This window comes from Zootoca vivipara, chromosome 6 (assembly GCF_965207765.1).
Source record: "Zootoca vivipara chromosome 6, rZooViv2.hap1.1, whole genome shotgun sequence".
Taxonomy (NCBI): domain Eukaryota; kingdom Metazoa; phylum Chordata; class Lepidosauria; order Squamata; family Lacertidae; genus Zootoca; species Zootoca vivipara.
The window spans coordinates 46,342,852-46,358,011 of record NC_142589.1 but is presented as its reverse complement, the minus strand read 5'-3'; the positions used below and the strand labels follow the sequence as shown (position 1 = coordinate 46,358,011).

The 15,160-nt window shown below is 39.9% G+C and overlaps 1 protein-coding gene and 1 long non-coding RNA gene across 5 annotated transcripts; one reads left to right on the top strand and one right to left on the bottom strand.

Annotated features, from left to right (window-relative positions):
• The first annotated feature begins 11 nt into the window (after positions 1-11).
• On the top strand, positions 12-1,033 carry LOC148685327 (uncharacterized). The gene is made up of 2 exons (XR_015950543.1): positions 12-140; positions 548-1,033. It is a non-coding gene; the product is annotated as an uncharacterized LOC148685327 (long non-coding RNA).
• Positions 1,034-2,075: 1,042 nt separating this feature from the next.
• Positions 2,076-15,099, bottom strand: CENPN (centromere protein N). Of its 4 annotated transcripts, none has more exons than XM_088672017.1 (11): positions 14,100-15,099; positions 12,378-12,558; positions 10,894-10,939; positions 9,384-9,443; positions 8,497-8,573; positions 7,907-8,083; positions 7,570-7,671; positions 6,596-6,653; positions 6,013-6,125; positions 4,265-4,388; positions 2,076-2,580 (listed from the first exon to the last, which is right to left on the bottom strand). In XM_088672017.1, the coding sequence occupies exons 2-11, from the start codon at positions 12,546-12,548 to the stop codon at positions 2,468-2,470; spliced, it is 1,041 nt and encodes a 346-aa protein (XP_088528143.1). In that variant the 5' UTR covers positions 12,549-12,558; positions 14,100-15,099; the 3' UTR covers positions 2,076-2,467. The 4 variants fall into 4 exon arrangements, with proteins under 4 accessions (XP_088528143.1, XP_034975800.1, XP_034975801.1 ...); XM_035119909.3 differs by having other exon boundaries at positions 14,958-15,099; XM_035119910.3 differs by lacking the exon at positions 7,570-7,671 and having other exon boundaries at positions 14,958-15,099.
• Between the last annotated feature and the right edge of the window lie 61 nt (positions 15,100-15,160).

Genomic DNA, 15,160 nt, shown 5'->3' with positions numbered 1-15,160 from the left:
GGCCGTTCCCGATCCGCCGGTCGGCGGGGCACTTCCGGTGGCGGGAGGACAGGGAGAAAGAGCGTGGAAGGGAACCCGGCGGAGAGACTGACAGGCAGCTCATACATATTTATACCTGGCACTTTCAATATTCATGAGGGGTGAGCGTTCTATGAAACAAGTAGTCCCACATGTTTGCCCCTAGTGCCTTATCCGCGGCTGGAAATAAAAGTAGACCAGCATTTTCTATTTTTCCATTTGTAAATATGGGATATGGCTTATTGATAAGAATGTGGACAAAACAGGGTGGTGCCCCACCATTCAGCAGTCGCATATGAAAGATATTGGGTTCTGAGGGTTGACCGCAACCGATAGGTAGAAATTCTTTTGTCATTTGCAAAAGTTTGTTTGCAACTTGTGTACATCCATGGGCGTAGCCAGGATTTATGTTGGGGAGGGGCATGCTTCATGTTAGCGGGCAGATCCTCAGTTTGTTAAGTATTTTTTTATTGTTTTACTTGCCCCCCCCGACTACACCCTCAAATGAACTCAATCCCATTTTACACAGGGACAAAGGAAAAAGAAAAAAAGGATGAATTTTACCAAATGTATGAAGCTATGGATCCCATTAACACTGGAATACAGATCACTACATTCCAAATCTACCTGTTCACTGCTCACTCTCCACCTTAGAACAAATCTACACCACCAGGTGCCATAGAAAAGCACTAGACTTATCAAGAGATCCAACGCACCCTGGTCACCATTTCTTTGAGCTCCTGCCATCGGGACGGAGATATAGAACAATGCAGGCAAGAACAAGCTGTCTCAGGAACAGTTTCTTCTCTAGAACGATTTTGGCCTTAAATGGAAAGCCTGGACTTTGAAGTCATCTTATTTTACTTGTTATTTTGTATTATATTTACAGTTTTTAATTAGGTTTTGTAATTTTGGATTATGCGGAATGCTTTATCTGAGTGGATGTAGCAACCGAGTAATTTCCTTGTTCCCGCAAGGGGACAATGACAATAAAGATATCTTATCTTCTCTTAAATGAACTCAAATTGATATTATGTACACAGTGCTGTTTTCGGGGGGGGGGGAACACAGGTGTACGCATAGCCCTAAACATTTTGTGAATCTCTGTACTTTTCTAAACATGTGAATTATCTTCAAAACAGTTTGGACATTAAATAAGAATAGGAAGAAAATCTAAAACAGGTTTATATTAAAGAAGGAGGAATACTGTTAGCAGTTGGATTTAATATTCATTAATGTCACTGTTTAAGCTTATAAAAATTTAAAATAATGATTTCACATCTATAGTAAATAAATCTTTGATTCTCTAAAACAGGGGTCCCCAGACTTACCGGCGTTTGGGCCGGTTCCCACCGCGCCGATTGCGCGGCGGGCCGGAGGATGGGGGAGTGCGCGCCCGTGCGCACGGGTGCTTACTGGCGCAGCGGCGCGCTTCCAGGGTGGAAAAAGCGCCGAAAATCCGTTGTGCGCATGCGTGTGGGCCTCCCCCGACCCGGAAGTGCACCAGAAATGACCTTTTCTGGGTCGGGAGAGGCCCATACGCATGCGCACAATGGATTTTCGGCGCTTTTTTCCTGACCCGGAAGAGCGCTGCCGCGCTGCGCACCGTAAGAGCGGGTGGCGGTCGTCGCGGGCCGGATTGGCAGGCCAATTGGGCCGCATCCGGCCCCCGGGCCGTAGTCTGGGGACCCCTGCTCTAAAATATGCTCTCAGCCTTCTTTGGAAATCTGATTCTAATTCAACAGAGGCACACATACTTGATATAAAAGAGATACTACCAGTAGAATGGGGCCAGTTACAGGCTCAGATTTTGCAGTGCTTTGAATCAGGGAATCATTATACTGTACACAAGTTTTGTATGCATCATATCACTATCACTACTGATGACTACATTTGGGGGTAAAACAGCAAGAATGTGTGAGCTACTGGACAATAGAACAAGGAAATGCATCACTAATTCCAGTTTTTCGATAAGCACACTACTGTATTAAATGGGAAGTGGCAGTAAAATGCAATAGCTTTATTTACTCCTGTGAAAAAACGGACACAAGCAGTTATAAGCTTTCATGTATTTAATCACACAGCTATTTTAAAAACTAATATTATAAGCACCATGTTTAATATAATTTTAATACCATATCAATAAGAATTTTAAAAGGTTGCCTGAAAAGTTAAAAAATAAGTAAAAGTTTCATTTGCTTAAACAATCAAGCACTTCAATATTACATCTAACTTCATTTATTTGCTAAAGAAGTCCACCTACTCATTGTCCTGCAAGTACACACAGACTCTGGTCAACAGGTCACACCAGCTAGCAGGCTAAAGCCTGCTAAGATGTCATATTGTAATCTGACCAACTGAATTGTAAGAAGTTTATGGGAATAGATTCCATGTTGTTTTCTTTTGCTGAAGAGAAATAAGTAATCCACTCCTTTGTCTAAAAATGCCATTAGCTTGCAAGGGTTTGTGATAGTGCACTTTTTCTATCATTAATTCTAAAATAGTTCCTGGCTTTTTGGGTGATGCAAGTAAGTAATGGTGAAGGGGGAACATCTGCCAGCCCTAGAATGAGAAGAAAACACAATTAGAATAAGTTCTGTGTAAGTTTTGCATATGGTTCCATATTGCCTTGAAAGTACAGCTGTCTGAAGAACAAAACAGTTTGGTGGGACCTGCCTTTAAAGGGTCACATAAGCCTTTTAAACCAGTGTTCCTCAACCTTGGGCCTCCAGCTGTTTTGGAACTACAACTCCCATCATCCCCGACCACTGGTCCTGCTAGCTAAGGATGATGGGAGTTGTAGTCCCAAAACAGCTGGAGGCCCAAGGTTGAGGAACACTGTTTTAAACACAGCTCTTCACCTGGTTTATGCACTTGCATTTTATTCTAGATCACTATAATAGTCTATAATCCTCTGCATGTTACACTAGACCAGGACTGGAGAACACATGACCCATAATTACTAATGCTTACTTTCATAAGCATGTGGTGCTGTGGGTTAAACCACAGAGCCTAGGGCTTGCTGATCAGAAGGTCAGCAGTTCGAATCCCCGCGACGGGGTGAGTTCCCGTTGCTCGGTCCCTGCTCCTGCCAACCTAGCAGTTCGAAAGCAAGAAGTGCAAGTAGATAAAGAGGTACCGCTCCGGCAGGAAGGTAAACGGCGTTTCCGTGCACTGCACCGGTTCGCCAGAAGCGGCTTAGTCATGCTGGCCACATGACCCGGAAGCTGTATGCTGGCTCCCTTGGCCAGTAAAGCGAGATGAGCGCCGCATCCCCAGAGTTGTCCGCGACTGGACCTAATGGTTAGGGGTCCCTTTACCTTTACTCTCATAATTTGCCTTACTTATTAGATGTCATGGGGGTTGGTCCAACAGTTCCCTACCCCACACTAGGGGACCATTAGTCAAGTTCAGCCCCTAATGTCTCCTGCTAGCATAGTTAGATACACTTCCGTTTCTTACTCCCCTGTGCAAGTCAAGCAATAGGAACTGAAGTACTAACATTCAGCTGCAGTGCTCTGATGGTATTATGGAGTCATTTGCCTGCATCTTAGCTTATGCTGGAATGTTGGAACAGCCAATATTCCTCAAATCAATTTTTGGCACTTAAATACAGTGGAACCTATACTTACAATTGCCTCTACTTGGACCTGATCCAAGTTGCAACCACGGCAAACCCAGAAGTAAATATCGGGTTTGCTGTGATTTGTGCATGTGCAGAAGCGGCTGCCGCTGTCTGCACATGCGCAGAAGCGCACTGCCGCCAAATGCGTCTGTGCACAACGGCGCTTCTACCAGCGACCTGGATCGACTTACGGATGGACCTCTAGAACTGATTACGTCCGTAAGTAGATGTTCCACTGTACTGACAAGTGAAACAGAGTATATTTTGCCATTTGTCTGAGCTGTCATTTAAAACGTAAACCAGTTTTTCAAATCAAATCAAATCAAAATACTTTATTCGACTGATAGTCAGAAAGAAAAACATTTCTCAATGCAAATATAAAAATATAAAACTGAAGGCATCAGGGGGATACATAAATGAAGTATAACCGTGCTACTGAACCTCCTACAGGTAACCCACATCAAGGCAAACAAGTTTTTAAACACTGAAAAATTAAAAATAAGTTTGGCAGTGGTGGTATTGAAAACCAGGAAATACTGCTTCTATGGAATCCTTATGCACCAGATAAGCATACAAAACATAATACTATGAGTGTGCATTCTCAGATACTGCAACACTTACCGGCAGGTGCTAGGGATTTCAGTGACTCTAAAAGATGAGGACTAGAAAACTTCACCAAACATCTAAATCCCTCTTTATTTTTCAAGATACCATTTTCTTGTTCATTTCTGAACATAGTCTCAAGCTGTAAGTCAAATCAATAAATGGGTTTATAAAAAAGAGTTCTTTGTACCTTATAATAAGCAGATAATTATTTTTACAGTTCAAAGTGCTAAAACTACACTTCATTTTCAGCCAACAGATTATTACACTCAGGATCCTGGTTTAAGATACCAGGATCTTGGTTTAAGATACCATAGTGGTCCATTAATTCCCTGCTCTCAGAATTCAACAGTTATCCTTTCCCGCACCTCATTTTAAAAGAGCTTTATGCATTTTCTTTAAGAAATCTACAAACAGATTTTACAAAACTGTTCCCCTTCTGTTTTCTTAAGTATTTGTGTACACACACACACACAGCCAATCAATTAAGCTTCAGTACTTCTGTTTTCTTAAGTATTTGTGTACACACACACACAGCCAATCAATTAAGCTTGAGCCCAACATATGGAGAACTATATCACTCTGATGGAATTCTGCCTGTATTGCACCACAAAACTGCTTTACTTGGGCCTTCTGTGACAAAGACATGAAAGAAAACAGGTTCAATAGATGTGCATTTAAAATAATCAAAGAGTGCCCCCCTGTGGCAAATAGACAACAATGCCTAAAACAGCCTCATTCATAGTTTTAAAGAACCCGAAACACCTGCAGCAATTTTGATTGCATTTTTACCACTGCACTAAGCTACATATTCTAATTTACTGTCTCAGTATTGCTACAGTATTGGCTCAATTAAAAAGCGTAAGAATTACTTGAGTCTCAGTACACTACCCTCTGGGGTTGTCGTGAATTGAGAAAAGTACTTTAATATTTCAAGACCATGATGTATCAGTTACAACAGGCATCCCCAAACTTCGGCCCTCCAGATGTTTTGGACTACAATTCCCATCATCCCTGACCACTGGTCCTGTTAGCTAGGGATCATGGGAGTTGTAGGCCAAAACATCTGGAGGGCCGCAGTTTGGGGATGCCTGAGTTACAACATCTAAGGAATATCACCATTCTGTATACAGCGTAATGATCTGCATGCATGGCTGGAAATCCCGTGTGTGTGTGTGTTTGTAAAATAGTTCATTTAAGAAAAGTAAGCCAATTAAGCTCAGGGTTTTAGACTGTATTTCAAGCAGTCTATACAGTATTAGAATGGACTCATGCAAGCAACACTGAGGAACAAATAAACACTCTTTCAGTTAGTACAATGAAATATGCACTCGTAACAGTTGGCCTATCTTAAAATTGCAGGGCTGCTACAGAAATAGAAAACTTAGTCAATTATATGAATTTTAGGCCACAAATAATTCTAACTGAACATAGGAACTTACTTCTGAGTAAACAAATGGGATTGAAGTAGTAATAGAATAAACAGAATAAAAACTGAACTTGTTTGTGCATCTTACACAGGGGAGTACCTCCCCTGAGATGCTGCCTACCATATAGTTTCATATATTCCCGTATTTCTTTTTAATCTGATTAATGACACCTTTTTCAGTTGATCAAATAGTCTTATTCAATTAATCTAAGTAGTTAACTGACATTTCAGCCCTAAGTACTGTTTTGTGCAAAAATAAATTCTATAGAATACATATACATAATAAATGTATATTTGTGCATTAAATTTATATAATATGCATTAAATATGATTTTACCTTGTATTGTGCAAACTCTAGTTTTGGCTGAGGACCATCACCAAAGACTTCCTCATTAATTCTTTCAATTCTTTCATTTTTAAGTTTATCTTCCTTAACTATATTTGGATCCACTGAAAGCACAGAACCATATAAAATCTCATGTAAAATATTATCCTTTTCAAAGTGGCATTCAGAACTGAACAGAATTCCAAAGATGTAAAGGTCATTGTGCTGCAGTGCCCCCCCCCCAATTCATTTACTCCATAACAAACATACTAAAAGTGGACACATCAACACCAGAGAAAGCTATGAACTTCCAGCTGTGAGTTTAATGCATGCAAGACAAACATTAGCCACTATTTGAAGTTTCTGAATATTTATTGAAATATTTTAGAAGATTGATAAACCTCTCCAACTAGTGCACAACTTGCTGAGCCACCTCCTGTGTGCGTGCACACACACACACACACACACACGATATGGGCACCCCAAAATAGATAGTCATGTGGTAAACATGGGCCTCCTTACAATGGCCAGACTTTTTAATATTTAAATAAACTGTTTTGCTATATAGAGTTTTAAACCAAGATATTATGGATACCTCTTTGCAGAATGCAATTTCGTTCCTGTAGAGGTTGTGGGTGATGAGTTTGAAATTTCTGGAGGAGGGGGTCCATGGAGACAGAGAATAGTGATAGAACATTGTTAGTGTATTTTTGCCTCTAATGAGTATGAAACTGCATTGCATTCAATGCTTGTCCTACTTAGAGAAGACCCACTGAAGTGAATGGGCATGACTAAATTAGGTGCATCAATTTCAATGGGTCTACTCCAAGTAGGTCTTTGTATACAACCAATATTCCAAGTTCATTAACTTAAGACCCAGTTTGCATGCCATGAGAAACTGTTAACTATATATTATGCTTAATGAATCCATCAGGGCTGTTTTGCTCCTCCTCCTAGTTTATGAAGAAACAAACCAAATCACTGGCTTAGCATCACAAAACTGCAAACTGATTTATATTAAAAATGCTGACTTCTTGTTGTGGTTTGTTTTTCTCTAAACAAACCACCACCTCTGCTTTGAACATTAGACTAAACCAAGTATTTTTCCTTCTTGCCAGTGCTCAGTGAAGGACCCTTGGCTAAACTCACTCTTCAATAACCACGAAATGTAGCCAAGAACAAACCATCTTAACCACAAGCCGCAGTTCAGACAACACATCAAGCCAAACCTTGGCTTAGCACAATAGCAAAAAGGACAGGGGAGGAGCAAAGTGACTTAGCAAGGTTTGGCTTAGCATGTAATGCAAAGCAGTCCAATGGCATATTTTGAGATTAAGTGATAACAGACAGAAATGATAAAAACTCCATAATGGCTCTAAAAGCAGGAGGGAAACTAATTCTGGCCCTTATTCTCTCTTCCTGATTGTAAAACTATACAGCTCTGTAGTACTATAAGCAATCTCTTTGAAGGAGAAAATTTCCTTACCTCCTGAGAATTTTAGAACCAGGCCTAAGATTTTTTTTAAAAACCCAAGATTTGACTTAGAATAGTACACTTAAATAACTCACCTGGCTATATCGCTTAAGTAAAATATCTTTAAGGGAGTCTAAACAATGGCTTCGGAGGTCCATTTCATGGATGTCATTGTAACTGGCAGCAATCAGCAGGGCCTTTAATTAAAAGTGGAGGTCCTAGTTTAGTTGAAGTTGAAGGAGTTGTTCCATTATTTCTGTTTTAGAATTGGAATTTGATATTTAATTTCAGAGTATACACCTCTGTAGGATATCATGCAACTGAGGAGTACTGTAATTTCCAATTGCTTGTTCATTCACTCTTACTAAATCTAAGTTTAGAAATTACCTTGAAAATGACAGAAAAACAAATCTTTACCAGACATGAATTTACCTGCAAAAGTAACGGTATGCAGTTCCTATATCTAGAGTTGGATATGAAGACATAAGGAGCCTGTGAAATGTAAGCTACATAGGATGGCTTGTATTGATTGGGCTTTGTATACTGTGTTCCCCATGCAATGCGAATCCAAATTACATTGTCTTCAAACTCTTTAAAGCTGATAGTTACCTGAAGTAAAGATAAAGGAAAAAAATATATTGCAGTCTAGCTGGCAGAAGTGGGCACTCAAAGTAGTGAGAACCCTATATCTAAAGGCCAAGAAGTATAGACATAGTTGTTTCTTACATGTGTGTTACAAGAGACAGCAAACACATCATGAACTACTTTAACACAATGGTTTATACAATGTATACAAAGAAGTTATGAGATATGAAGCACACCTAATTACCTTCCCAATATGATACTAACTACTGCATTTTTTTTTAAAAAAAAACAAACCCCTGAAGGATCACTGCTAAATAGGATAGATGGTAGACATTTCTCCTTTTAGTTTCAAATTACTATAAATTTACATTATTTTTATACAACAGGATAACAAAACATTTAAGAGAACCCAAAATATTAGCATTGTTTATTCTCACATTTTTCAAAGCTGACTGAAGACTTCTTTTAAATTTCTTTTTAAACTCTACCAAGTCAAAAATGTCATATTCATCACCTGCCAATAAAATAAAACATTTTAAAATAAGCTTCATTCCAAACATAACTTGCATTATTTTAGTTCAATCATGCAAAATACTAAATTATTATTTATTTATTATTAATAATTTTAATACCCTGCCCTTTAGTCAAAAAACATTTCTGAGACTGTCTCACATCCCTACCCTCAGGAATGCAATAAAAAAATATGAAATACAAACGAAAAAGGGTTGGGAAAGAAATAAAATTTAGTCACTGTTTCTCAGTTCTTCTATCAATTAGCTGGAATCATGGGAATTCAAGGAGAGAAGGGGCCAAAAGTTTCTGGTCTTCCAGCAGAGTTCATGGAAAGACCCCACAGTACCTTCTCCTTTAGGATGGAATAGCTGCTGTAGACAATATTTCTGGAAAGGGCATAGTAAAGTTGCTCTTTCCTCAAAGCAAGTCTAGAGCTGGTGTAATGAAAACTAATCCGCCACCCTGGCTGGCATGAGTTGGTGAGGCTTAGGATGTGGTGGTGGATCCATACATATACACATCCCAGTTAGAGTGCTCTGTTCATTTCCTGGGGGAAATGTTTTATTATGGAAGGAAGAAGTATATCTTGGTCTTTAAGTAGCATTAAGAAAAACCCAACCCTTTGAGCTCTGCTAAACAGTCAAAAGTCTGCAAGAAAAACAGCGAAATTTTAGAGGTTTCCAGCAAGTTTTATAAGATAGCTGACATAATCTACTTTAAAGTGAGGATAAGCAAAATTAGACTATTACAGATAACTGGGCACTTCACTTATTTATACCATGCTTTTGATAATTATACAGTAAACACTTACCTTCTTCTCTTGTCATTTGATAAACAGTCCAAAGCTTTTTGTCCCGATATGTGTGGTTGTCTGAGGAAAAATATTTGACAATAAACAGCATTGCTTATTAACACAAGAATCCAAAATTGTTATCATAAACTAGCAACTCCTCCCTACACAATCCAGGAATTTCATGTTTCATATTGCTGATTAGTTAACAGATTTGCTCTTTGTTACACAAAGGATGGCTAAGTTCTGTATGCTTGGAAACCGATATCTATTACACATTCTAGAGATTAGAACAATCCAACCCAACCCTTTTCATGGATGATCAGTTTCCATATAATAATACTGGTTCCATCCAACAATTAAGAGCTTCACAGGAATAGGACATGTGTTTTCAAATGGTAAGAGATAAACAGATTTCCAAATAGTGCAGATACATACTATTCTCACTGGCCACATTTGCAGATAAGTCATACATTTTGGCTTACTAAACAATACTGTACACAGGTACTCCCACTTTCCTCATCCCTTCATGCAGCCAAAGTTTACTTTCCTAACAAGTATAATTGTCAGCAAATCTTAATATCATTCTGATTATATTTGCGTAGGGCCATTTGTGCCCAAAATTTCTTCAGGAGCCAAATCCAACCTGCAAGTGACTAGTTGAGTTATTTCTTCTTATTGCTATTTCTACCTCAAAAGCAGCTTACAAGAAATATGAATACAATAAAGTTAAGATCAAATATTTACCCAAACATTTATTCCAAATTAAGAGAGGAGGCGAAATTATGGTTCCTTAACTTGACATTGGATATAGATTCTTTCAATCTCCATTTACTTTTCAAAAATTGAAGCAAACTAGAAATCAATGCATGATCTGGGGTAGTTACATTTTAACTTTTCACAATGTAAACTATAAATAGCTACAATGCAATGTTTACCAAATACTACTGATTTCAGATCACAAAGGAATTCAAATCTTCAGATTCTGACAAATATCCAAGCTTGTATTTAGTGAGTTATGCAAATGCCATTTAATAGTACTGTAATCCTATAAACACTTGTGGCAGTAAGCCAAATTAAATAGTGACACTTGTAAATAGAGGATTAAGTTGAAAAGAGCATCCCATTCCCTTATCTAGCTCTAAATGTAATTCAAGCTACTATACTGCAAAGCAATGAAATCTTAGTCTAGTAGAAACTTCTTTGCTTTGGGAATGTTCATTTGGGGAATAAGATTAATGGCTAAACACAATTACTGGGTTGGTGAGGACTCTTGCCTTCTGAAGATGGTACATGGATAGCTGGGCCTAGTATCACTGTGTAATGAAAATAATACCATCAAATTAAGAGGAAAGGGGAGTGATCACTACCTTGTATTATCTAAAAGTTAAATGATTTATTTTTCCCCGACAAGACAAATATTAATCTAATCAAAAGGAAGTGCTGAGTGTTTATCCAAAATCTAACTGGTTTATACTAATACAGAAACTAATCACAACAACAACAACAAAATATAAAACACTTCACTTACAAATTATGTCTAGATCTGCTGCATGCTGAATAGTTGCATGGTTTTCCTTCAAGACAATAAGAACAACTAATCAAAAAAGTTAGACGATATTATATAGGCCCAAATTGCATACAATGGTAAGCCATAGCTTTTTCCAAATGTACTGGTGCATGCTGCTCCTTCACACCAGCCCCCTCCCCTCCATGTCATGTTAGGAGAAAATAAAGTAGAAGAGTGACCTTGTATTACTTGCGAACCAGCATTAGTGCTTTGTTTTCGCTAAACAGGTAAGTAAATGTGTGAGCATTCGTTCCCACATAAGACCAAGTCTATGCCCTGATTTGTTTTCTCCAAGCATGGAGGAGGGGGTGGGTGTGAAAGAGCTGTGTGCACCAGCATGCTACTCATTCACAGTAAACCATGGTTCATTGCTTACTCTTATGTCCAAATCTGGTTAAAAATTGCATTTGTATTAAAACAATATTGTTTTATTATTAAGATATGAACCTGTAAAATGTATTAGTTATTAATTAGTTAATTAGTTGCTTCATTGACAAAAAACTGGGGGCACTCCATCACAGATCAACAATGGATACAACAGTCATGGATTTTGTTGACATTCTGCAGAATCATTATACAAATCAAAATGTATCTACAGCCAAAGTATCCGTGAACCACATCACAATTGCTCCAAGGTCACATCTCCCATACAACATGTACAATTTGTAACAAGACTGTCAGTGGGAGGGGTTTGTGGCCCTGTCCCCAGTGTTCCAGTTACACAGCGCTCAGATTTCTGGATTAGGTGCTAAAAGGAGCTCCATCACATTGCCCTGCTATACTCCAGCACTGGAGCAAGAAGATATGCTCCAGTTCTCAGAACTGGAACAAGAAGATATGCACCCCAAAGGCCAAAGCCAGTGCTATTTTCTACATCAGGCTTCCTCAAACTCGGTACTTCAGATGTTTTGAGACTACAATTCCCACCATCCCTGACCACTGGTCCTGCTAGCTAGGGATCATGGGAGTTGTAAGCCATAAGCAACTGGAGGGACAAGTTTTAGGAAGCCTGTTCTACATCATTGCCCATGCAAGGAATTATAGTGACAGAAAAGGATGGGGCATAAATGAAAGAAAAAAGTGCCCCACAAAATGTGCATTCAAAATTCTCTCACTGCAAAGACCACTACTTTTCCATCACGCACACTCCCATGTGCTCACATCACTGCCTCATCCTCTTATTTGGGTGAAGACATCATCCCAAAGCTCTGGTGGGTCCTCTATTAAAGGCACTTGAGAAAGATTTCAGTATTAAGAAACCAACTCCTATTAAAAGTAATTGTAAAACACAGACCACCAATAGTACAGTCATAGTACTTAAATAGTACAGTACTATGTTTCCCTTTAAACACCAGGAGAGACTTTTGTAACATCATATATTTTATGCAGAAAAAACACTGACATTTGTACGAATTTCACAATGATCCTTCCAATACTGTTCTCACCTCACATAGTTTAACTACTTCTTGGGATACGTTTTCCTTTAGCTGATGGATGTTTAAAGACTGCAGCTGAGTTTCAGACAGAAACCCCCAGGTGGTCAGCATTTTCCCCATTTCAGAACGTGGGATTCGCAGCACAGTTCTTCTAATGTATTCAGCTACTATCTCATCCATAATGAAGCCCCTTCAAAATAAAATAGGGATTAAATATTCAGATACATTACACCAGGCATCCCCAACCTTCGGCCCTCTAGATGTTTTGGACTACAATTCCCATCATCCTTGACCACTGGTCCATTAGCCAGGGGTCATGGGAGTTGTAGGCCAAAACATCTGGAGGGCTGCATGTTGGGGGTGCCTGCATTACACACTTAAGATAGACAGCATACAGCAGCTGTGAAAAAGCTAAATTCAATATTAAGAATTAGTAGGAAAGGGATTGAAAATAAATGGCAAGAATTGAAATGCTACTATAAGTATTTGTTGCAGCCACATTTGGAATCCTGTTACAAGTCTGGCTTCATCTTAAAATGGCATCACAAAACTTCAAAAACCCCAGCCACAACCCAAAAATAATTACAGGGTTGAAACACCTTCCAAACGAGATGAGCTAAAGTTTTAGAGGCTTAGGAGTTTTGAAAATATAATTAAGAGGGTAGGATAGTAATATTTACAAAATTATGTTGGAAAAAGTATAGGTTGAAAAACCTCTCAGTGGTATAGCTACATATCCCCAAAATTCAGGATAATCACAACAAATTTAGATCTTCATCACTTGAGATTTTAAGGTCTAGTCATACTATACAGTAGATCCTACTTGTGAATCAATCATCCTATCCACAACAGGTAGATATTAAATGTACTTATTTTCTCCTGTGTTTTGGCTGCATCAGCCTGCTTCAGAAGCCAGTACTGTACAGGCCACACTATTACAACAGGAGTAATCAGTGTGGTACCTTCCAGATCCTTTTGGACTCCATCTCCCATCAACCCGTCAGCACCGCCAATAGTCAGGGATGATGCAAGCTGTAGTTCAATTACATCTACATTCTACAGTGGTACCTCAGGTTAAGTACTTAATTGGTTCTGGAAGTCCGTACTTAACCTGATGCGTACTTAACCCGAAGTGAACTTTCCCATTGAAAGTAATGGAAAGTGGATTAATCCATTCCAGAAGGGTCCGCAGAGTACTTAACTTGAAAGTAATCAACCTGAAGCGTACTTAACCAGAGATATGACTGTATTTTTATCTTGCCATTCCTCCAAACACATGTCTCTCCCCCCCCCCAATTTTATCCTCACAGAACCTCTGTGAAGTAGGCCAGGCTGAGAAAGGAAGTGACTGGTGCATGGTTACTCTCCGTGAGCTCTGTAGATGAGTGAGGATGTGAATCTGGGACTATCAAGATACCTACTTTTAGTCTGGCACTATTAAGTGCCACTTTATACTGGCTTTATACTGTAAGAGCAGTGCAACATAAGTGTACACCGGACCCTACTTTCTTCTGAGAGTTGTTGGAAGATATATTTTTGTAAGCCACTTAAGAGGGTATTTTGTTTTTACAATCAAGTGGTCTATAAATGTTAGTGAATATAAAAATGCTTGAAGTATGCAAAATAACAGAGCGTCTCCGAGCATCTTGGTGGCAAGAGCCCATCGGGTCCCTTTGGAGAATAGAAGACATGGCGGAGAATGTCATGCTTTAAGAAAGATGGTTTATTTACCTACAGTATTTACATCTTCAGTCTGCACGAAGGAAGTCCAGATTTTACAGCATAGTCATTCCAAAAGGCAGCAACATAAGTAGCCTGCAGTCAGCACCCTCCAAATGATGGACCTCAGCTCTTTTATATTTCTTCTTCACCTAGCCCTCCCCCAGAGCTGTTACCCTGGCAACCTCCCAAATCCCCAGTCTCTGTTCACAGGGGGGGGGGGGCAAGAGAGAAGTTCCGTTGTCTTGTTAACAGCCTCTATTGTACCCTTGACAGCCGTAGCTCCACCAGGTTGCTTTGCACAGGCCAGCCCAGGAATTCCCTGTCTGGCACAGCTGTGCACTTGGTGTCTTAATCCACATCCCATTTAATCAAAATCCTAATAGAGTTTAGGGGGACCCCCACCCCCAGATCTATAACAATATGGAAAATATCCTCATCAATGAGCAGCAGCATTTTCCCACACTCCAACCCACTCACTGACATTACTTTGTGGACTACGGGGCGGGATTCCTATGCCCTTTATCCCTGCTGGCTAGGGCCGATGGGAGTTGTAGTCTGAAACACCAGGAGGGCACGACATCCGGCACTCCAGGCGCAAACTCGGGTTCAAACCCTCTCGGCCACGAAGCTCTCACTGGCTGCGACTTCCTCTCACGGCCCTAACCTACCTCACAGGGTTGTCGCCAGTACGAAATGGGGATCCAACTATATTAACGGCCGTTCTGAGCTCCTCGGAGGAAGAGCCGGATAAAAATAGACGGACTTATTTACAACGTACCGTTTCCCCGGCTCGCTTTCTTCTGAGGGAAAAGGGCAGCCCCTGTTACCTCAGCGGCACTCCCCCCCCCACCCTCAAGTCGAACTTACTCGGCGTTCAGCCGCCGCCTCTTTGACATCTTCTTTTTCGGCTTACGAGCACCTCACGACTACCGCCGCGGCCTCCAAACCGTCCCCTCAGCTTTGAACCAGCCAACCAGCTGCCACATTCTCGTGCGCTATCAGCTGCAGTAGGAGAAGAGGCGGGGTTTCCGTGTGACGAGAGCGGTCAAGAAATAACAACTTCCGGGTCT

What these genes read in the sequence shown, in the direction of transcription:
- CENPN (XM_035119909.3), bottom strand. Translation starts at nt 14,986, where the DNA reads ATGTCAAAGAGGCGGCGGCTGAACGCCGA. An exon ending in AGGCGGCGGCTGAACGCCGA is followed by an intron (nt 12,559 to 14,957) that starts GTAAGTTCGACT and finishes TTTATTTTGAAG; the next exon opens with GGGCTTCATTATGGATGAGA. An exon ending in TACTTAAGCGATATAGCCAG is followed by an intron (nt 6,654 to 7,569) that starts GTGAGTTATTTA and finishes CCCCTCCTCCAG; the next exon opens with AAATTTCAAACTCATCACCC.